General features: G+C 41.7%; 1 protein-coding gene across 32 annotated transcripts in view; it reads left to right on the forward strand.

Moving 5' to 3' along the window:
* Fktn (fukutin) overlaps positions 1 to 22,879 on the forward strand; it is a 56,464-nt gene that overhangs the window by 7,223 nt on the left and 26,362 nt on the right. For 25 of the 32 annotated variants that reach the window (XM_087549700.1, XM_087549708.1, XM_087549706.1 and 22 more), the window contains 5 exon segments: positions 389 to 591; positions 8,979 to 9,038; positions 10,097 to 10,300; positions 15,601 to 15,878; positions 17,849 to 17,981. In XM_087549700.1, coding sequence (XP_087405826.1) covers positions 487 to 591; positions 8,979 to 9,038; positions 10,097 to 10,300; positions 15,601 to 15,878; positions 17,849 to 17,981 — 780 coding nt within the window. In that variant the 5' untranslated portion in view covers positions 389 to 486. 32 annotated transcript variants of the gene reach the window in all.

Here is a 22,879-nt window from a genome sequence, read left to right on the forward strand (position 1 = left end):
GGTCCCAAGACAGCTGTTGAGTCAGACACATTGGAGAAGCCTCCCTCTGCATCCCTTCTTGGCTGTAGTGTTCTGTGGAACTGCAGACAGCTTTTCCTTTTATTTTTTCTTTTCTAGATTTGCTTTTAATGTTTGTTAGTTTGTTTGAGACAGAATCTTTTTATGGAACTCAGGCTGGTCTTGACCTCATTATGTAGTCTAGGCTAGGCTTGCCTTGTACTTGCTATCCCCCTGCTTCAGCATTAAGCCATGTACTGCCACACTTGGGTAAACATAAATAAGTGTGTGTGTGTGTGTGTGTGTGTGTGTGTGTGTGTGTGTGTGTTCTCTCAATAATTATTATTGAAGTTATTTTTTTTCTTGCCAAATTGGCTTTCTTTCTTTGCAGAAGTACCTCTGTTGACAGGAAACAAGATTCTGTTTCATAAAGAAGATGAAAACAACTGGGTTCCTGTTAACAAACACCCAAGAGACCAGCATAGACCAATGAGCAGAGTCAATAAGAACGTGGTCTTGGCCCTTCTAACACTGATGAGCTGTGCCTTCCTGCTGTTTCAGCTGTACTACTACAAGCACTACTTGTCAGCACGGGTAACTGCCTTCTCTTATTACACATCATCGTGGCCGTGTGTTCTCCTGACATATTTACCTTTCAGTATGAATATTAAGAATGTTTAGCTTTTAAAGAAACATTTCACAGTGGGGTTCTCATCTTTGTAAGATGTGACAGGCAGTTTAAAATTCAGTTAAATGTTTTTGTAATTATACAACTAAGTCAAAAATAATGCTTCAATAATATTTAACCTATTCACATTTCCTGATGAATAGAAATTGTTATTCCTAATAGTACCAGTTAAACTAAGTCAGTGATGAATAATTTTGCTAGCATAGCATTCATCTGATAGTGTGTGTTTTGGTTCAGAACCTACTTGAAGAATTGCAGTGCAACCTTTGCTGCTGTTTGAGGGAATGAAGAAGTAGAGACACTGGCTTGGAGTCAGGTAGCTGCTCATAGCAGTGAATGCCTGTGGCTCCATGTTGGGATGAGCACACAGCTTTCCAGGGTCTCAGGAGAGATGGACTAGGGAAGGGGACTGACCGTTTGCTGCCTTAGAATAAGGAAGGCCTGTTTCTGCTTATGTTTGGAGCATTACTATTGATGTCCTCTTGGCCCTCGCCACTTGCTTAGATGTTTAAATTTTCTGTGATCTATAAATGAAATCAATCCAGTTATCTAATAATTAAAGATAAGGAACAAATCCACTGTATTTCATAGAGGAATAGGCTTGACGGGAGTTCAGGTTTTTAAAGTGCAAACTTTGGATGTTCTATCAGGGAGCACAGCTTCTCATATGCCTTTGTCCCTTTGACTTTTCTTTTGGGGGGATTTTGTCATTTTTGACGGACTGAGTGCTCAGCTTCAAGAGGGGCAAACATGGAGCAGTGAGGGAGGAAAGGGATACTTGCCTCGCCCGCCAAATCAGTCCTGACAGTTAGTGAGGTAACGGATACCACAGCCAGGCCTCCCTCATATCCTGAGACACAAACTCCAGTGGAATGGTAGCATTGTGAGCATTCCATGGGCTCTAATCAAGTACAAATGTTCTTCACTGTCCAGTGCGGTTACACCTGATAAACTCATCCTAGGATCAAAACTGTATTTATATGCCTCACCTGCTGACCAGCATAGCTTGGCGTGGTACTCTGTGAAGTAGTAAACCCTTGTTATCTCATGTGTTAGCACCACAGCATCGTCAGTTCTGGATAGCCTGCCTGGGGAAGGATGGGAATCCCAGACTTAAAGGACCGTTTCTGTAGTGCACAGTAGTACTTCACATCATTAGAGGCTCAAAATGGTGAGAGTCTGCACACTGTACACTGGGGCCTATCCAGAGTCAGCTGACAGTTCACACCGAGAAGACATGTTTCTAGGGAAGTTTCAACCATTCGTTATTTTTTGTTTTTTGTTTTTTTTTTAACTACATGCAGCAGGTTAAAGTGGTTTTAATTCAGTGTGCTTATTTAACTTGTATTTTATGATCACTTGTTAATGCACAGGGTATGTAGCAGGAAAACAGATTTAATAGGGCAAAGGTCTTACCTCAAGTTACTCATAATTTGACAGTTTGATCAGTGTAGTAATTCTTGACTATGGGCTCTGAGTTCAAATCATAGTTCAGTCATCTGGCTTTCTGCAAATCACCTCTTAAGCTTTGATTTCTTTGACTGGGGCTCAGTGACATTGCTGACCGAGCTAGTCTAGTTGATGTGACGCATCTCACTTAGTGTTTTCTACATAGAACGTGCTAAAATATTGATAGCTTCTAGTAGCTTCTGTTTCCTACCAATGACTTACATTACTTTTTTTTTTTTTTTTTTTTTTTTTTTTTTGGTTCTTTTTTCGGAGCTGGGGACCGAACCCAGGGCCTTAGCAAGCACTCTGCCACTGAGCTAAATCCCCAACCCCTTACATTACAATTTTAAAAATAAAGTTGAGGCCTCTGCCCCAGGGCGGGAGGTGAGGGAAGGGTTGAGTTCGTTATTTGTTTACATGTTGTGAGCGGAAAGAGAGATCAATAAAGCTTATTCTGGAAACAAAAATAAATAAATAAATAAAGTTGAGAGGCTAGTGAGAGGCTTAGTGGGTAAGACTTGCCTCTAAGCTAGACAATCCTGAATTCAACTCCTGGAACCCATACAGTAGAGGGGGAGAACGGCTCCTCAAAGTTCTCCTCTGACCTCCACAGATGGGCCATGGCATACTTTCTCTCACCCCTGAATGAATGAACGAATGAATGAATGAGTGAATGAAATTATTAGAGTCCTTGTGAGCCCATATTTTCACTGTTTTATAAATGAGTTAACCAGAATCTCAGTAGAATGTTCTCAGGACCTAAAACTGTTACCTTTACTCATGCAGCCATTCCGACGTGTAAGTAAAGCTTTATTTAAGCAGAATGTGTTGCGATTGGCAGATAGGAAATAAAGCGGCTCTCAGGCTGCTGCAGGACAGTTGAAATATGGAGCTGGTGGCTCAGCGAGAGACGGAGCACTCAGGGAAGCAGAGCGTGCGTGTGCTTTCCAGTCAGATGAGCCTTCAGACCACTGTTCTGTTCCCAGCGGCCGTCGCAGGGTACGTTCTGGGCTGCCTTCCCAGTGTGCTGAGTAATTCGTTTTCAGTTCGAGGGAGAGGTTTGAAAGGAGAATGGCAGCAGCTATTCACAGTGAACTATTTCATGTGCCGTCATTAAGACTGGGAATCAGTCCTACAGCCATATAGAACACGGGCAGCAAAGCTCTCGAAATACTTTTAAGTTGGCTGCTTACAAAAATTATGTGAAGATTTTCCCTTGGTCTTTGACTTTTGGCTTGCTTTATTCTTCTCTGAAGGAAATATGTTACTCCTAGAGTGGAAGTAGTGGTCATAGTGTAAATATCACCCTCCCCCTTCCTCACACCCCTCCAGTTCTTCACTACCCAGGGGGAAAACGTGGATTTCTTTTATTACAGTTTTTTACACATGTTGTTTATTCTTTTGTATATGCTCAGGATGCAGATTAGTGGCTTTCAGACGGTTTACTAAGACGGATAGCTTTCTTCCCCTTGCTGATAACATTTAGGAGTCCCGCCCATGGAGGACTTGAGAGAGGTGTCCCTGTGTGAAGGAACAGCACTGCAGTGCGGAAGAAGGCAGCTGCCCAGATGGATGCGCCTTCTCCCCTGTTAGGGTCTTTCAGCTCTGTCTGTGCAGGTGTATAAACCATTGGGGGAAGATCAAGTACTGAAGACCTTGACGTTTTTAACAAGCTGGTAACCAGTTGACTCTAAGTGGGCATGTTTAAACAGTCATACAAATGAAGAATTTGGATTTTGGGTTCCTGTAAGAATTTGATTATTAGATGCTGTGCATCAGAAAGGACAAGACACTTCTTTAAGTCTCAGCATCCTATTTCTGGAATACCTTTTCTTCAATTGCACACAGTGAGGTCACTGGAATTCAGTGGTCACCAATTATTCTTCTGCCAGTTCTGTTTAGGTTCTGGGTCTGCCCACCTTCTTATTTGTGGCCCTTAAGTTTTCAGTACAACTATCCAGTAGGAAATATTTTTAAATATCTGTACATGAGTTTTCTTAACCCCTTGCAGCCACTGCCAACCAATGTCCACACAAACAGAGAACTAAGAAAATAAATAACCTGACCTCCTCTTCTTCCTACTCTCCAGTCTCCAGCTGATGCATCCCATTGGTTGAACCCAACTGGAAACCAAAAAGCAAGGGTTTCTAGCACCTGTGGGGTTGCTCATAACCTCCTGTAGATTTAATGCCCTCTTCTGGCCTCTGCAAGCTCCACACACATGTGATACGTATGTATAAGCAAAGCAGTCATATACGTATATTAAGTAAATATTTAATAAAAATTAAAATTGAGAAGACCTAATGAGACACCAAGTAAGTGAACATAGATTTAAAAGAGAGAATATCTCAGGATCTGAGCTTTGGCCCCTTGAGCTGTTTCAAGGAATTGAGAACTAGCTGTTTTGGGTCCCCCTGGTGCTGTTTGTATTCTGATGTTAATTCTGCCTGGGGTGGGGGAGGGAGGGAGGGAGGAAAGGAGAAAGGGGGTGCTGCCCCGAAGAGGAGTGGATCACATAATTTAGATGATTCTATGTGAACCTTCTCCCCATTTTAACTGGTCAGATAAAGGCTAGAGACTGTGATTGGGCAGTGGAGGGGAAAGGTAGGGCTGGAAGTTTTAAAGAGTGGGGGAAGAGAGGGAAGGAGAGAAGAAGACAGAGGAAGAGGAGGTGGAAGGGAGATGGAGCAGAACCACATGGCCCGGAGAAGCCGCAAGTAGCAAGAGATCTCCTACCCAAGAGATCTCCTACTCAAGAGATCTCCTGGCTGGGGATAGAGCAGTGCAGGGCTGAAGCTGCCCGATTTAGACCTACGGCTTATAAATATTACAACTAAGTTGTGTGTTCTTGCACGGGCTCGTTGGGGTTGGAGATTTACTACAACTAGCTAGTAAGACTAAGAAGGGACAGCCAGAGAAACAGCAGGAGACTGTAGTATGGGAGTCATGAGAGTCCAGTAAGTGAAGTGTTCCAGCGAGGCAGAAGTTACCAAGTCTTGTTAGATGAAATGAGGTAAGAGCTGACAACCAATAGAGTCAGCATTGTGAAAGTCAGTGTAGTTTTGTGCGAGTGTTTGGCAGAGTGGATTTGAGCTCAGGTGATCTCATCAGAAAGAATTAAAGGCAATGAGAGCAACATGGGGAGTTTTTTATTTGTTTGTTTGTGTGGTTGGTCTTTCAGTAGAGGGTTTCCTCAGTGTAGCCTTGGCTGTCCTGGAACTATCTTTATAGACCAGACTAGCCTCTAACTCAGAGATCTTTCTACCTCTGCCTCCCATGTGCTGGGATTAAATGGCTGCACCACCACAACTATGTACCATAAAGGAGAACAAATTGTTGAGGAAAAGGGCTACCAAGAGGTTTTTGCTGTTTCTTGTTTTAATTATTTTTAATAGGAAGAGTAATATTGTGTTTATATGCTAATAGGAATGGCCCAGCAGAGAAAGGAAAATTTCTGGGCCAATGTTTTTGGTCAATCAAAAGGGCATGCAATTTAGTAAGTAGAGGAGTGGCTATAAATAGGAATATAGTAGACAGCTTATCTCTTATGAGAAAAGGGAAGTCAGACTGTGTGGTTGCAATTTCACTGGGTAGCAAAGTATTGGGAGTGCTTGAAAGTTCTTTAATTCCTTTTCTCAGGAAAGAGAAAGCAATGCCACAGGCAGATAGGACGAGGAAACATGTTAAAGGTCCCACAGAATGAAGGCCTATTCAACATTTGTCAAGAATTGGCAGTGACAGAAGTGAACAGCCAGGGTTAGCTGTGTGCTTACATGGGCAGACAACTGAGGAGCTGGATTTCTGTTGCTCATCTTGGCTTTTTTTTTTTTTTTTTTAAATGAAGAGTCTCACTATGTCATCCAGGCTGGCCTAGAACCCACTAATGATCCTCTGGCCTCAGCCTCCCTAATACTAGGATTATAAGTATGTTAATGTTATATGGTGGCACAGGAAGTCTGGGGAATGACTGCCAATCAGCATGTAGTTTGGACAGGGGGAGTGTTCTAGGTACAGGTGATAGTAACAACTGTAACTGTATTTTTACCACTCTAGTTGGTAGCGTGGACCTAAGAGATCAGGCCTGAAAATGAGGTGACCAAAGTTTCATGCAATAGCCAACCTTATTTATAGCATCAGACAATTTATACTTGAGGGCTAAGGAAAGTCACCTGAATAAAGTGTACAATCACAAGGTCCAGCCTCACATGGCAAAAGCATGTCTTTCCCTAGACACACATAACAACAGCTGAAGTAAACTCACTGTTATACACTACACCTGTGCACCTGGGAAGAGCCCAAAAATACATTGCAAGGACACATCTATGTTTTGAAGGAACTGGGGTCACAAGATTCTTGTCCTGAGAATTTCCTTACAAGCTCTTAGAATTCTCCTTGAATGACTCCATTCTTGGCCTGTGTTCTAACAACCATACATACAGGCAACTATACTGGGTAAAGGAGTAGAATTTATGATATATGGCTTTAATTCCAAAAAAAGGTATAAAATAATCTGCTAGCTCACTAGAAATGTACTTATTCCAAATACAACATATGTGGTAGAGCGCTTGCCTAGCAAGCGCAAGGCCCTGGGTTCGGTCCCCAGCTCCGAAAAAAAAAAAAAAATACAACATATTCAGTCTCCTCCTACTATACGGCTATAGTGAAAACTAAATGACGGCCTGCAGTTTCCATCTCTTGTCAAGACTGAAAATAACAAAGTTACTCTTTATTTTTGTTATTTATTTTCCTCAAATGTACATTGGTATTCAACGGTTACCAATTTGCAGATCTTGTGAGAGAATGAATCCGGCTCTACCTTAATTACTCTTCCTTCCATCTTTTCTCTTCCAATTACCAAATTCTTACTAACATTTATTTATGAAGCACTATGGCAGACATGGTAAGACAAAGACAGCTTGCTTTTGGCACCTGTCCTTGAGTATGCAATTTAACGAGAAGACAAGTGTCCTTTTTAAGAATGTTGAGCATGTTGTATTTGTAGGATGAAGCAGTTCTCATTGCCAGCCTCTTCTACATATTCATACTTCACAGGTAGAAAACACTGAAAGCATAAGGAGCTGTCAGGCTTCTTTGAGTTTGAAACGGTCTTCTGATTTCTAGACCATCACATTCTTCCTATTTAAAATAAATTTGGGGCTAATTATATGAATACTGATAACACTGCTTTATTCCTTCTGACACTGAACATTTAAAAAGGACTATTAATTTATAGGTAACCTAGAGTGTGTGAGATAATAGTGGGCATCATGATAAATGTGGACATTGGGGCTGTCTTTTAACTAGAGATAATGACACTTGCTTTGCTGGATTGGTGAGAGGGAGTAGATGGGGAGGAAACCATTTTTTTCTCTTTGGAAGTATCAGACCCTGACACTAGGGAACTGCTTACCATTATACTTTTTAAAATTCATTTTGCTATCCCTTCACCAACTGTGTGGAGATGAAGTTAGAAATATGCAGCTAAATGGGTGAACCCTAATTTCAGAGAGACAGCTGGTTCTAGCTGTAATCTCAGTGTTTAGGAGACTGGGGACAGGACAGAGAAGTGGTTGGGGGTGGGGTGGGGGGATGACAGACAGACAGCAGAGAGACACAGGAATGTGGATGTGGATTTTTTTTTTTAATTGGATATTTTTTTACTTACATTTTAAATGTTATCCTCTTTCCTGGTTTCCTGTCCTTAAACCCCCTATCCCATTCCCCCTCCCCCTATTTCTATGAGGGTGTTCCCCCACCCACCCACCCCTTCCCACCTACCCACCCTGACATTCTTCTGCACTGGGGCATCAAGCCTTGGCAGGACCAAGGGCTTCTCCTTCCATTGGTGCCAAACAAGGCCATCCTCTGCTACATATGCAGCTGGAGCCATAGGTCTGTCCATGTGTAGTCTTTGGATGGTGGTTTAGTCCCTGGGAGCTCTGGTTGGTTGGTATTGTTGTTCTTATGGGGTTGCAAACCCCTTCAACTCCCTCAATCCTTTCTCTAAGTCCTTCATTAGGGACCCCGTTCTCTGTTCAGTGGTTGGCTGCAAGCATCCGCCTCTGTATTTGTCATGTTCTGGCAGAGGAGAAATAGTGATTAAAAAAAAAACAAAACCCATATGGTATTGGTATAGAGACAGGCAGGTAGATCAGTGGAATAGAATTGAAGACTCAGAAATGAACCCACACACCTATGGTCACTTGATCTTTGACAAAGGAGCTAAAACCATCCAATGGAAAAAAGACAGCATTTCCAACAAATGGTGCTGGTTCAACTGGAGGTCAGCATGTAGAAGAATGCAGATCGATCCATGCTTATCACCCTGTACAAAGCTCAAGTCCAAGTGGCTAAGATAAAAATAAAAAACTCATGTGACAGCAGATGCTGGTGAGGATGTGGAGAAAGAGGAACACTCCTCCATTGTTGGTGGGATTGCAGACTGGTACAACCATTCTGGAAATCAGTCTGGAGGTTCCTCAGAAAATTGGACATAGTACTACCTGAGGACCCAGCTATACCACTCCTGGGCATATACCCAAAAGATGTTCCAACATATATCAAGGACACATGTTCCACATGTTCATAGCAGCATTATTTATTTATAATAACCAGAAGCTAGAAAGAACCCAGATGTCTTTCATGATGACCATTAACTGGTTCAGAAATGCTGTCCATACCATTGAATTATTTCAATAATTGTGATACTCTTTCAATGTTTTACATCTTGGGTTGATTGAATATATAAAATTATATTATTGTTTGCTTCTGAGTATGAAAATAAGCATGGGGATATTGCATGCTGAGCTATGAATTTACTAAAATAACCTTTTTTCTCTGTTAGAATGGAACGGGTTCATCAAAATCCAAAGGAAATCGAGTTGGATTTGATAGCACACAATGGGTATGTACCATAGACAAGAAGTCTCAGTTACAGTTTTGTCTGTAGCTCATGGATTGATCTACCCCTCAAATATGTGTTGAATGAAGGTAATGACAATCACTACCTTGGACATAAGGTAGACCCTCTACCAAGAGCTTTGCATGCAGTGTCTCATTTTGTCCTTGTGGAAAACGTATAAAGTCAGTATCTATTTGCTGTTCTCAGTTTTGCTAGTTACAGTGAGTAAAGTTAGTTGGTTAGTAAGTGTCTGAATCCAGATGGAAACTTTCCATCTCTAGAATTCTTGTCCACTGAGCTAGACTGCTTCCCTAAATAAATGAACATATGGATCAGAATGAATCTACAAACATAAAGGGAGATTAATAATCAGGAATAAAAATCTCAATGCTTTCTTTGGAAGAGGAAAGGAACAGATAATGGAACATATACACTACACTTTTTGTTTTACAAAATTTTATTACTTCCATATTTTAAAAATACATTTTCTTACTTTTTTTCTACCTAATTAAAATGCAAAACAATGCTGAGAGGGCAGAGTTGAAATGTAGCTCAGTTGGTAGAGTGTTTGCCTAGCATGCAGGGGTCCCTGGGTTCAATCTCAAGCACTGTATACACCAGACATGGTAGCAGGGGGGCCAGGAGCTCAAGGTCATCCTCAGCAACAGACACTGTTCAAGGCCAGCCTGGCCTACGTGAGATCTTGTGTCAGCATAGTTTTTAAACTTGGTAAATGCTGCTTTACCAACCGAAAAACAACAACAACAAAAACCCTTTGATTTAAAAAAAAATACTTGTTTGTTTATTGCTTCTTTGTTTTGTCTTTTTTATGTCTGTTATTTTGAAAGTACTGAAGCCTTGGTTGGCCTGGAACTTTCTGTGTAGGCCAGGCTTGACTCAAACTTTGTAATAGTCCCCCGCCTCTACCTCTGGAATGGTGGGCTTCTGCAGTGACAGAGCACTTACCTAACAAATGTGAGGTCCAGGGTTCAGTTCCCAGTACTGGAAAAAGAATTCTACTAACTTAATGGTTTCATAGAGATTATTTTTCTCTCAAACAGCGTGCAGTTAAGAAATTTATTATGCTGACATCCAGCCAAAATGTGCCGGTGTTCCTTATTGACCCTTGGATTCTGGAATCAATTAATAAAAATTTCGAACAAGTGAAAAATGCCTCTCAAGGCTCGGCCTCAGAATGCAGATTTTTCTGTGTTCCGAGAGACTTCACTGCGTTCGCGCTGCAGTATCACCTGTGGAAGAATGAGGTGAGTGAGCTGCTTAGAGGATGGAGACGGTGTGAGCTTACACCAGCTGAAAGTGTCAGGCATCTACAGTTCCTTTTGTAAATTGGATTGGGGACGTTTTCAGCTATAAGATAACTAGATATGGAGGCCCCAAGACCTGACACCATTACTGAAGCTATGGGGTGTTCACAAAAAGGGATTTACCATGACTGCCCTCCAGAAGACCCAACAAGCAGCTGAAAGAGTCAGATGCAGATATGTGCACCCAACCAACAAACAGAAGCTGCTGACCCCTCTGGTTGAATTAAGGAAAAGCTGGAGGAAGCTAAGGAGGAGGGCAACCCTGTAGGAGGACCAGCAGTCTCAATTAACCTGGACCCCTGAGATATTTTAGACACAGGATCACCAACCAGGCAGCATACACCAGCTGAGATGAGGCCTCCAACACATATACAGCAGAGGACTTCAGGTCTGGGTTCAGTCAGAGAAGATGCACCTAATCCTCAAAAGACTGGAGGCCCCAGAAAGTTTAGAGGTCTGGTGGGGTAGGGATATCTTTGTCAAGAGGGAGGGGGTGCAGGAGGGTAGGAGGTGTGGGATGCGGAACTCTCAGGGAGTGAATGGGGAGGGGAATAAAATCTGGAGTGTAAAAATAAATGAATAAATGAATGAAATAATAATAATAATAACAACTAGATACAATGTCTAGAGCAAAGAAGACATTAATTGTCTGCTGGTGGCCTGCCCAGCCTCAGGGGAATAGAGCTGAAGAGAGCCACAGCGTTGGGTGAAAGACAAAAGATGGATGACCTCTGGCCTTTTAAATCTCTCTAATTGTACTGGGGGCTGGAAGCTGTTGGTTTCTGGAGAGTTAACATTGTCTTGCTTATTCTGTGACTGAAAACTTCTGGCTTCTTTTCTCTTTAATTCTCTGTAGTTTACTTTATAAATTTCTGTGTTTTATTAAACACTGGAGACTTAACTCTTTCTTACTGTTCTGGCTTAAATAAATGCTGAAGACTTAACTCTTATTGTTCTGTGCTAAAAACTTAACTCTTGGGGCTAGAGAGATGGCTCAGCAGTTAAGAGCACTGACTGCTCTTCCAGAGGACCTGAGTTCAATTCCCAGCAACCACATGGTGGCTCACAACCATCTGTAAGGGGATCTGATGCCCTCTTCTGTTGTGTCTGAAGACAGGGATAGTGTACGTACATACATTAAATAAATACATCTTTTTTTTTTTAAAAAAAAAAACTTAACTCTTTATTACTGTAAATAAATTAATTGCTAGAGTGCCTTTCTCTGGCTAGTCTGCCCTGAGCCCCTCTCCTTGCTGGCCAGGCAAGAGGCTCTCAGAGCTCATTAACTCTTTGTGAACCAGAGAGAAAAGAAAAGGAAAGAAAATTCATTTATATTGACAGTGCTCACATACATATACATTCATACACACATACATTCTGGCTGGGCCAACCACCTATATCATCTGTCTCCATGTTCATGCATACCTACCCATAGACAAACAAATACTTACATTTAGTGGATGGATGGATGAGGCAGACCACCCCCCCAAGACAACACTTTCTTTTCTCTGGCCTTTTTATAGGTAAAAGTTCTTAGAAAATTACCTCATAGATAGAATGTTACACAAAAGGAGGAGGATGTTGATATTACATTGAAAGCAGTGTTTCATTCTGTAAGCTCATTATAAGTTCAAAACAACAATTTCATATGGCCTTGCCATATCATAGTGCACACCTTTGGCATCTTTCTTGGCCCTGAATGTTTTTCCTTGAACACAAATTTGTCCCAAGCCTATTTCTCCTTTTAGTGTAATTGTGGAAGCCATTGTATTCCGTATTATGCATCCTTTGCTTACTATTTATGAGGAGTGGGCATATTCTAACATTCTGTTCTTGATTCTAACTTTGTTACATCTTTTTAGCAAAACAGCTAAAACCATCTCTTAAAACTTTCTTCCTAAAACCAAATCAGGAATTCTATAACATTTTTAATTCATCTAAACAGTATTATTTAATGAAAGTTCATCTTTATGTTGATCTATAGGAAATTTGCTCAACATGGCAGGCTAATATCCAGAAATCCTTAGGCTATGTAATAGTGACAGGAAAGGCATATCAGCTACAAGAAGCAGCCCTGATAAAGTCTCTTGGGACCTTTCCTCTCAGAGCTCATCTGTCTTAGGGCATGTAAAAAGGTGGGCCACCTGCTAGCCTTGGCCTTTCCTAGATGGCTCCCGACACTTTTCCAGTAAAAATCTGAAATAATGGTGGCTCTTGATGTTCATTTGCCTCCCCACTGACACCAGGGCTGAAGTTCTATCTCCATTTCCACCATCTTTCCAGCATAACCCGTACTGGCATAGAAACATCATGTCATGGTCAAAACCAGAGAATGAGGCAGGAACGGGAGTATCAACCTTTTGAAGGGATTTTTTTCTCAAAGCTTCTAATAAATTGCTGTTCAGATATTCTGTTAGGATAGTCGGTCTTACTATAATCATGACCTTGAGGAAGTCAACAAGGATATTCAGCATCTCCGCATTTCCACTGTGTTGCATAAGGCACTTCTCAGTGTAGGATTTTTGTCTACAGCACCATTCCTCCATTTTGTATGTGCACGGTATTAGTTTGATACTCATGGAGTAGTTTTTAGATGTTTCCAAAAATTACTTACATTCCTATCCTCCTTTGTGATTTCAAGATGAAAGGAAGACAGGAATAAGGAAGAGAGATGCTTCTTTATTTCAAGTATCTGTCACCGTTTTCATCCAGTTTAGACGTGTTCCCCCAAGGTTTACGTGTTGTAAACTTGATCCCCAGTGCAGAGCTGTAGGGATATAGGATATAGACCATTTAAGTGGTAGAGTCTGGTGGGAAAGAGATTAAGATAGCTCGAATCAGCCATCACGAAAATGCAGACATTCTATGGCAGATCTGATAAATCATGTTGTCCCTGGTAGGTGGGACTCCTTGTGGAGTGGTGGTGTACTCTGGGGCAGTAGTGTGTGCTACAGGTTGCTTGGTTGCCTCAAATTCAGTATCAGAGATCTTGTCCCACGGTTCTGCCTAGGCAGTGATGCAGGTGAGAAACAGGTCAAGTGTGTATATAAGGATATGATCTTTGTTGACTTGCTTTTTTTTCTCATTTTATAGTCTAAAGATGTTTCAACCTATGGAAAAGTGAGAATGTGATATTTTTAACTTCATTTTTATTTTTAAGTATTGAGTTCAAAAGGACAGAGAGTGGCGCAGACCTCAGTAAGCTAGGGTGCTGTCTGCCTCTCCTTTTACCACTTACTAAGAGCCTTGGACCCAGTGACTTTTATCTTGTTTATTTTCTCATTGAAAAATGCTATGTGTTACTAGGATCTCACTTAGATAAGGGTTACTGGAATTCTCATATGCATACCTGTACCCTCCTGTCATCCCCCCTTTTATAGTTACATCAATCAGTCTACCCTATCATGAGTAAATACTGGCTAAGTAGCTTACTCTGCTCATAGGATTCTCTTTCTTTCTTTCTCTCTCTCTTTCTCTCTCTCTTTCTCTCTTTCTTTCTTTCCTTCTTTCTTCCTTGCTTGCTTGCTTGCTTGCTTGCTTGCTTGCTTGCTTGCTTGCTTGGTGTTGTGACTACCCTGAGCTAAGCAGTTACCGTCTAGGGAGTTCAGCTGTGCTCTCTTGCAAACATTCCAGCTGGCCTTGTTGACTCTTTATGTCCTCATGGAGGGATAGAGAGGGTCTCAACAGCTACCTAACACCTGCTGTATGCAACTCTGCCTTAATTACACTAGGTGAAGCCACTGGGGAGGGGCTATAGTACATAAATCATGAGGACATAAACAGGATGGTCACTTGGTCACTTACAACACCAGTGTTCTGACCTCTGCCTCTAGATGCCAGTTTATTGATATAAGAAATATTCCTCCACATTTCCAAAGTGTCCCTTGAGTGCAGGACACTGCTACTTTAAAAGAAAGAAATATGCACAGTTGTCGAGACAGAGTCCATGGAGGAAGCAAAGGTCAGCTAGGGGCTGGTGAGATGGCTCAGCAGGTGAGCGTGCTAGCTTTGATCCTCAGCGTTTGTTTCTGAAGTCTGTGGCCCGTGAGATTACTTTCTTAAAGCTCTGTGTTCCACACCATAGGCTAGACATAAATAATACCTTCCTGGCCGACCTCACAGAGTCTCTGAGGGTATCAGAGGAGATAATCAGTGTGCATGCACTTTACACACAGTAAGTCACTCCGTGTATTATTACTGCTTTGAAAGCTGACTTTAAATGTTTCCTCACTTAAAACTACTCATGCTTGTAAGAGTGGATATCACTTCCAAATGCAAATGTAGGAATTTAAGTGAAAGTTCTTGGGAGATTTTAAATTTCTAGTAAAATCAAAGATTTTTCTTTAAGAATCAGGAGTTTGGGGTTGGGGATTTAGCTCAGTGGTAGAGCACTTGCCTAGCAAGCGCAAGGCCCTGGGTTCAGTTCCCAGCTCCGAAAAAAAGAAAAAAAAAAAAAAAAGAATCAGGAGTTCACTGTAGCTGAAGCTGGCCTCAAATTTATAATCTTTCTGAAAGGATTACAGTTATAGGGCACCATACCTAGCAGAAACTCGTGTGTGTGTGTGTGTGTGTGTGTGTGTGTGTGTGTGTGTGTGTAATTGAAACAGAATTATATCAGCCATTTCTAGGACAGGCTTCCTGGTATTCTGGCTTTTACAGTGTTTCAGACTCTGCTCTGCAATATTCCCTGAGCGATAGATGCTTGAGTTTTGATGGAGATAAATCCACTGAGTTAGCAGATACTCTTAATACTTATTCATCTACTAAAATCTACATATAGGATAATCTTGATAAATAAGATTTAAGTCTTAATGATTTTGAAATGCAAACATTGTCTTATGGTTCGATGGAATAGGTTCCTGATGTTTGCATTGTGGTATGGGTTCTGTTAAAGCATTCCTAAAGCCATTGGAGCCAACAATTGCAAGTTTGCTTTTCTGTTCCTGCTCCTAACATCTACTTCATAGAAACTAATGAGAGAACACTAAGTGAGCATTCGCGTCCCATGGGGGTCTTTACTAATGTTCAGAGTCCTTAGGGCTGTCCTCCATTCTGCACAGCTTTCTTTATTCTCTCAGCACTGCCCTCTGTTCACGACTCTCATTTTTAAAAAATGTTCTAGCAAAAAGGCAAATTAAGACAAAAATATGGCTTAATTGATTAATGGTGTAATAATTGCTTTAGTTTTGCTACTGATACTTGGTTTTAAATTTTCATGCTTGATCCTTGTCTTATGCTAGGATGGATGGTTTCAGATGGCTGAGAACATGGGATTCCAGTGCCTGAAGATTGAAAGCAAAGATCCTCGGCTGGATGGAATAGACTCGCTTTCCGGAACTGAGATCCCTCTGCACTATGTCTGTAAGCTGGCCACTCACGCCATCCACTTGGTCGTCTTTCACGAGAGGAGTGGCAACTACCTCTGGCATGGTCACCTACGACTCAAAGGGCACATGGATAGGAAGTTTGTTCCTTTTCGAAGGCTACAATTTGGTCGTTATCCTGGAGCCTTTGACAGGTAAATCTATAACAATAAACAGTAATAAGTCAATAATATTATATGTTTATGTTTATATGTACATGTGTATACATACACACACACACACACACACACACACACACACACACACTGAAGTATTGTACCTCAGGGAAATCTGCTGCAATTCTTTAGTAGTGTGGGTGGGTCCTATAGTGCTGAGTGTCTCAAGGCAAAAAAGAATAGCAGTATATAGGTATACTGTGTTCGTGGATATATTTAAAATAGAATAAGATACTAAGAATAGTAAGGAAAAGTTACCTCCAAAGCAAGATAGAATGTATTCCTAATGGGGATGGTAGAGAGGGAGTTACTGAGTGGGGTACACAGGGAACTCCAGGAGAACTGACAAATTTCAGTGTCTATGATGAAGATAAGAACACAAGTGTTATAACTCATGATTTTATGTCTGTATGTCTTATGTGCACCTGAGTGTGTATGTATGTGTTATTTTCTTACTCTATTTCCAATATGGCTGAGATCGTGGTTCACACCTATAAGTCCTAGCACTTGAGAAGCTGAAGAAGGAGATTTGCAAGCTGCAGTGAGGCTGGGCTAAATGACAAGTCCCAGGCCAGCCTAGATGTACGTATAAGACACTGCTCAAAAAACTAAGGCAGATCATAGGAATAAAATAATACTGTGTATACTAGTATATCCTTACTATAACAATAATAAAAATACTGCTGACAAGAAAGGGGTGCTTTAAAGTTAGACCACAAATGTCAACTTTATAACCCAGAGTAGTACTTTTCTTTCTCTTTGGAAGTCATTAATAATGATGTTATAATGTCTGAACACTAGAACTTAATGTAAATATAGCAGCGAATGTTTGTCTTTTCCTTTACACTTTATCATTTATAAGAACTTTTATAGCAAAGACCTTTTGGGACACTTTTAGAAAAAAGCTCTGTTATGTCATAAAACCATAAGGCATGTTTATTCTTGTCTTCTTCCTAGTGTGTGAAAGCACCCATGGGAGAGAGAGCTGAAGAGGTGGTCAGAACTGGAGAAGGCAGGAATATGAGTGACCAAAATTATCGCGGTTGTCAGGAACAGTTTGTTGTCAGTCTCGCATCCTGCTGTTTCCATTGACATCTTTGCCACTATTCGTGTTTACTCATTTTTTCTTATTTTGTGTTTCAAACAGGTTTTTAATAAGTCATTTAGTTCTTCAACTATTAAAAGTTTACTTCAAAGTTTAGTTAATAATTTAGTCAAGTTCAAAATCACCGCCCGAAAACTAACTTGTGAGTGTAGTGTGTGCCATACCATCAGTGCATAATAAAGCCATCAGTGCATTTGACGTAGAAAGTTCCCAAGCCATATTCACAGCAGTGGGTTCCAGGAGTCTCTGGTCAGTGAGGCTTCCTGGTTATGGTAATTCCCTCAGATTTCTAACTGTAAGGACTGCTAAAACTGTTGGTAACTGAAACTGATGTCATTCAACTTTCATTTCTGCTTAAAATGCCAACGTATCAATAAAAACTATTTTAGATGCACTAAGCCAGGTCTGGCGGCAGAAGCCTGTAATCCCTGCTACGTGAGAGGTTGAAGCAGGAGGGTGGCAAGTTCAGTGCCAGCTTCAGCAATATAGGGAGACCTTGTCTCAAAAAAAAATTGTTTTTAAATTTAAATTGAAAGAGGGCTAGGGTGTAGCTCAGTGGTAGCATGCACACGGCCCTGAGTTCAGTCGGTAGACGGAAATCCATTTCCCTCTCCCCTCCCCCTCAAATTTAGCTGCATAAGTGAAAATACCTAAAACTAAAATTCTGTGCTGCTATTTGACGTCTGGTGTTCAAGATCCTGATAAAGTTGGTGATTGATGCCCAAGGGATGAAGAAAATTCACTTGATGTTTAGCTCCTTTGCTAATGTTTACTGTTTTAAAAGGCTGCCAGTGTTCTGATTAAATCTTGATAGCAGATTTTCTTTTTAACTTTTGTTTTTCAGGCCGGAGTTACAGCAGGTTACTGTTGATGGACTCGACATGCTTATTCCAAAAGACCCAGGGCGCTTTCTAGAAGAAGTACCTCACTCCAGATTTATTGAGTGCAGGTATAAAGAAGCCCGGGCATTCCTTCAGGTTAGAAACAACCAAAAAAAAAAGTATTTCTAAACTAAATTTAATGAGAGAGTACTCTGCTTATTTCAGTTTTTAGGAGGAAACGAAGAGGCTTCTGCAGGAAAACTTAAAATGGCTTGTTAAGTGATCTTTGTTAAACACTAAACTTGACTTTCCTGAGGGCTGGGGATGTAGTCCAGTTGGCTGGATGCTTGTCTGGCATGCCCAGGGCTCGAGCTTGCTCTCCATCCCCACATGAATTGGGCATGGTAACAGTGTCTATAATCCCAGCACTCTGAAGAGCCTGGCAGAGTTGAAGATGATGCTCCACTGTGTGGTGAGTTCAGAGGCAACCCCCCAACAGACCCTGTCTCAAAGGAAATCTTAAATTCAGCCGGCTAGTATGTTACGTTTGTAACCACAACCAGCACTCAGCCAGCTAAGATAGGGATCTCAAGTCGAAAGCAGTCCTGGGCTGCACAAACACTCGTGCACGTGTGCACGCACGCACGCCCACAGACAAACTTCCGTGAATGGAGAATGACCATATACGATTGTTTTATTTCATTAGATCCTGATAAGGGTAACATTGACTTATTCCACAGTTATGATCGCTCATTAACTATTTTAAAACTACATTTTTTAAAGAAGTCCAAGTTGGTTTAGAATATAACCACTGAAGAGAGGTCATGTGGATTTAGAAACACTTAAATAGGAGTTTTTCTTTGTTTAAGTTTGACACTGAATATGAATGTATGTTTGTGTGTGTGTATGTCTGTCTGTCTCTGTGTCTGTATGTCTGTGTGTGTTTGGCAAAGTGCTATGAAAGACCAGCTGAGTTTTCAGCTTTTCCTCTGCTGTTCTAACTTTGTAGGCTTCTGACTGTAGTGATATAAAAATGATTTTGATGGGTGTAAAAGTTCAACTGTAGCAAGTCATAGGAAGCCAGAAAGACAGTGGGACAGGCATTTTGACTGGGGATTTGGTACCGTAGTTCTTCTACTTGCCCTTTATTTTCTGGAGTTCTCTGCCTCTCGCTCTCAGAGATCCACCTGCCTCTGTCTCCATAGTGTGGGAATAAAGACATGTGCCCCCATGCCCAGCTCTCCAGGTCTACCCTTGTGTCCTTGCCCCGAGTTCCCTCAGGCATGAGCTATGACTGGTGAACTAAACCCTTTCTCCCCCAAGTTGCCTTTGACTGGAGTGTTTATCATGGTAACGGAGAGCGAACCAGAGCACATGTTAGACACTAAGTACCAACTTTGCTATTGCTGCCCAGGGCCCAAGACTCAAATACAAGGCTTCTGACATCCTGAGGCTGATACCCAGGACAGCCCAGTGGTTCTTCTAGCTCTTCCTATTCTTCTTTATTTATTATTGTAAGGGCCGTCAAATTTCCTGAACTTTGTGGTAGAAGGTAGAAAGATAGGTCTGATGTGCAGACACGTTAGGACAAGGTAGGAGGGATGAATTCAGTGCCTCCTGCCATACAGGCATTGCCCACTTCTGCCCTAGCAGTTACCACGGTGAATTGTGAATGTCTCGCATCCTCCTAGTTTTGTGAGCCTCCTGGTAGCAACATCTTATTTTATTCACGGCATCCATTGTAGCTGTGTCTTTAGCGATGCCTGCCTTGTTTCCACTGCAGCCCTTGTGTTGATGCCAATGTGCACCGACTAAAGGCTCAGTCATGGTCTCATCTTCTCTGTTTCATCCAGGAGTGTATACTTTCAAACTAAAGTTAGCGTATGCTCATTTGAACACTAGATGGCGCCAAACAGTCTTAAATGCACAGAGTGATTGTAGAGATGAACTAATTCAATAAACCTAGTAAAATAGCCCCCTAGCGTTCTCATTTATTTTAATAATGATTTTTTTAAAGCAGTGTATGGCTTATATAACAGTTGCTAGCACAATACAAATAACACCTCTTTTTTTGTTTTCTGGCATATTTGAGAGTAAATTTTAAACCAGTATTAAAAAAAACTAGATTATTTCCTATAAGTGAAAATGAAAATCAAGAATTAAATACACTGGTTTTAATCTCAATCTAAACTGTATATGATGACACATGCCTGTACTCTTCACGTTTGGAAAGCCAGGGCAGGAGGATTGCCAAAAGTTCCAGGCCAGCCAAGGTGTATGGCAAGGCCAGTTTAAAGACAACAAAGGTCTACATGCACACTTTGCTGGTTGTCCTAATGATAGGCTTGTATCGAAAGGATTCTGTTTAGAATCACATGCAGTACTGATTTCCTGCTATAATTTCCTGTAGGCTGGGCTGGTTTCTCCACTGTCTGGGTTAGTTCTCCCTACTTTCGTGACTTTGGTAATTTTGAAGATGGCCTCAGCTGTTTTGTAAACTGTCCCTCTGTTTTTTTCTGTGCTAGATGCAGACTGAATATCCTTAGATAAACAGCATGGCAGTGCTGCTATGCTCGCTTCTCTCATTATAGCCCGGGAGGTGCTACCTGATTGCCCAGTTATTGCTTCTTGCCTGACTTTTCCTGAGGAAACATGAGCAAATAGTATTCACCCCAGACAGACACCAACAGCAGGCTGAAAACCGATTCCACCCAAGTCTAGCTTTGTGAACCCCTGATTTTGTTAATGTTACTTACAAGGCCATGGGTGAGAAGTTCCAGGAGTCTGGATGTTTCAGAGTCCGCTGCATGACCAGGGAGCTCACCTCTGTGTGAGTGATTTAGAAAGACCTTTAGGTCTCATGACTTCCTGAGTCCTTGTGGCCTCCTTCTCCCTCTGGTGGAAAGGTTCAGAGGAAGGCTACAGAACACTGCTGGTGTTGGGTCCCTCCCTCGATTCTCTTACCTGCTTGCTTCACCTTTGTGATGTTGCATTTTTTTTCCCTTTATAATTAGAAGCATTTGTTTGCAGGCTACTTTGTAACCATTTAAATGCTACACTTCTTATCATATTTATTGTTGATATAAGAGGCTCAGGGTTTCCTGTTTAATGAGTTGCAAGCCCTCACTTTTGTCATTTATTTTAATCTTCAGATTGTTCCATTTTGGCCGGTTAAAAACTCTTCTGGATAGCTCTTGTATCTTCTGACTTATCTCCATCTTTTTTCATTTTTACTAAAATACAGATATCCTAGACTCATCTTGTGCTTTTTCCTATCCCAGCTCTGGGGTCAGCCATTTCTGAGGAAGCCGAGATCTGGGGAATAGGTACTGTGCCCATTGCTCTTTGGTTTGCTGTGCACAGGCTCTCTCACTTAATAGAGACAGTGTGCATATGTCTGTATATATTTATTTCTATATCTATTTGATGAAATCTGTAAATTCAGATCATTATCTCCAGCCTGATCAAGTTATAAGATGTAACTAAACAACATTGGATAACCCATCTGGGGACTCATTCTCATTACTGGAGAAAACTGTCCTTCTGTTAGCAGCCATTAAGTGCCTGTAGCTCTTCATCTAGGGGTTAGGACCTTAGGAGATTTCTCCCACCCACATTGTAATGTCAGCGGTACTGTCATTGTACCTGTAGTCCTGTTGAGGTGGCCATATTGTTAAGGTTTGGGGGTTTGCCGTGTTATCTATAGAGGATGCTGTCTCACAGTAGCCAGTGTGATCTTTCCACTCTGAGTCCTTCTGCCACTCTTCCACAGGTACAGGGATTGGGTTGTACATATAGTGACTGATAGGCGCCCACGTCCAGTTCTCTGCATTTTGACCAGCTGTGGTGCTCTATGGTGGTCTCCATCTGATGCAGAAAGAGGCTTCCCTGAGGAGGGCTGAGGGCTGTGCTTACTGCGGCTGCGAGGAAGAATACAAGTGTTCAGAATTCAGTTAGAAATTACGCTAGCTTAGGAAAGGGGCCGGAGTAGGCTCTCCTCCAGGTTTGATGAACCCTTTCTAGCCACTGGCCAGGTTTATGAAACCAGGCATGAGTTCCCTCCTGTTGAGCAAGCCTCAAGTCCAATTAGGTGGATGTTGGTTACTCCCAAGATGTAAGTGCCACTCTTGAGTGCTTGACTGTACCTTGCCATGCTGCCCACCGATGTGGTTTAAAGGCTTCATAGTTTAATTGCTTTTCTCTGTGGCAGTTTACATTAGCACCTTCAGATACTTTGAGAGGCAGGCCTCAGGAGTAATGCTTCCAGGTCATTTCTGTAAGTCCTGTGTATAAAGTGTGTAGTGTCTTCAGCAATAGTGTCTTACCTTCATGCTCTGGACGGCAACCAAGCAATGGCTTATATGATTTGGGTATTTCTTGGACTCCTCTGATCAACAGTTTGAAGAAAGGTGTCTCGTATGGCAGAGAGGGAAACTGTAGCTTCAAGACAGCACTTAACACTGACCGTCATATTGGCTCGGCATGTAGTCTATGGGGTAGCTAAGTCTATAAGCGTTTAGCTCTAGGCGTTCTCTCTTAGAACAGGCATAGGAACATGGACCTCTCAGTCCAGTCCTGTGCTCTGAAAGGACATTCAGGGATTCTTTAGTCTGCTTGATCCATGAGAACAACTCACTTCAGGGACACTGCTTCACAGGACGCTGGTTCCTCCAGAGCCACCTACTGCTCCCATCTCTCACTGCCCCAGTGGCATCTCTAAACTGCATCTCCTGCTTTCCTGTAAAGGAACACAGAATTCGTTACGTCCTCATTCTGCCTCTCAACAGTATTTGTTGCACACCTACTCTGGCCCGCACCACATTCTAGAGGTGTAGATTGAGTGGGGAGAAATGCAGTGCCTGCTCTCATGTTTTGTGCCTCACTGAGGAAACTGAAATAAAACTTCATGCTCACACATCACCCACTCAGCCAGCCCAAGCCCCCTAAATTTGGATTTTTTTTACAGTGGGAAAAAGATGCACTGTTAATCTCTCAGTTTAATTCAAATATCCTATTAGTGTATAGCAGTTTAGGGATGGTTATAACAGAGCAGC

Source organism: Rattus norvegicus, chromosome 5, assembly GCF_021556685.1.
Source record: "Rattus norvegicus strain SHRSP/BbbUtx chromosome 5, alternate assembly SHRSP_T2T, whole genome shotgun sequence".
Lineage (NCBI taxonomy): Eukaryota > Metazoa > Chordata > Mammalia > Rodentia > Muridae > Rattus > Rattus norvegicus.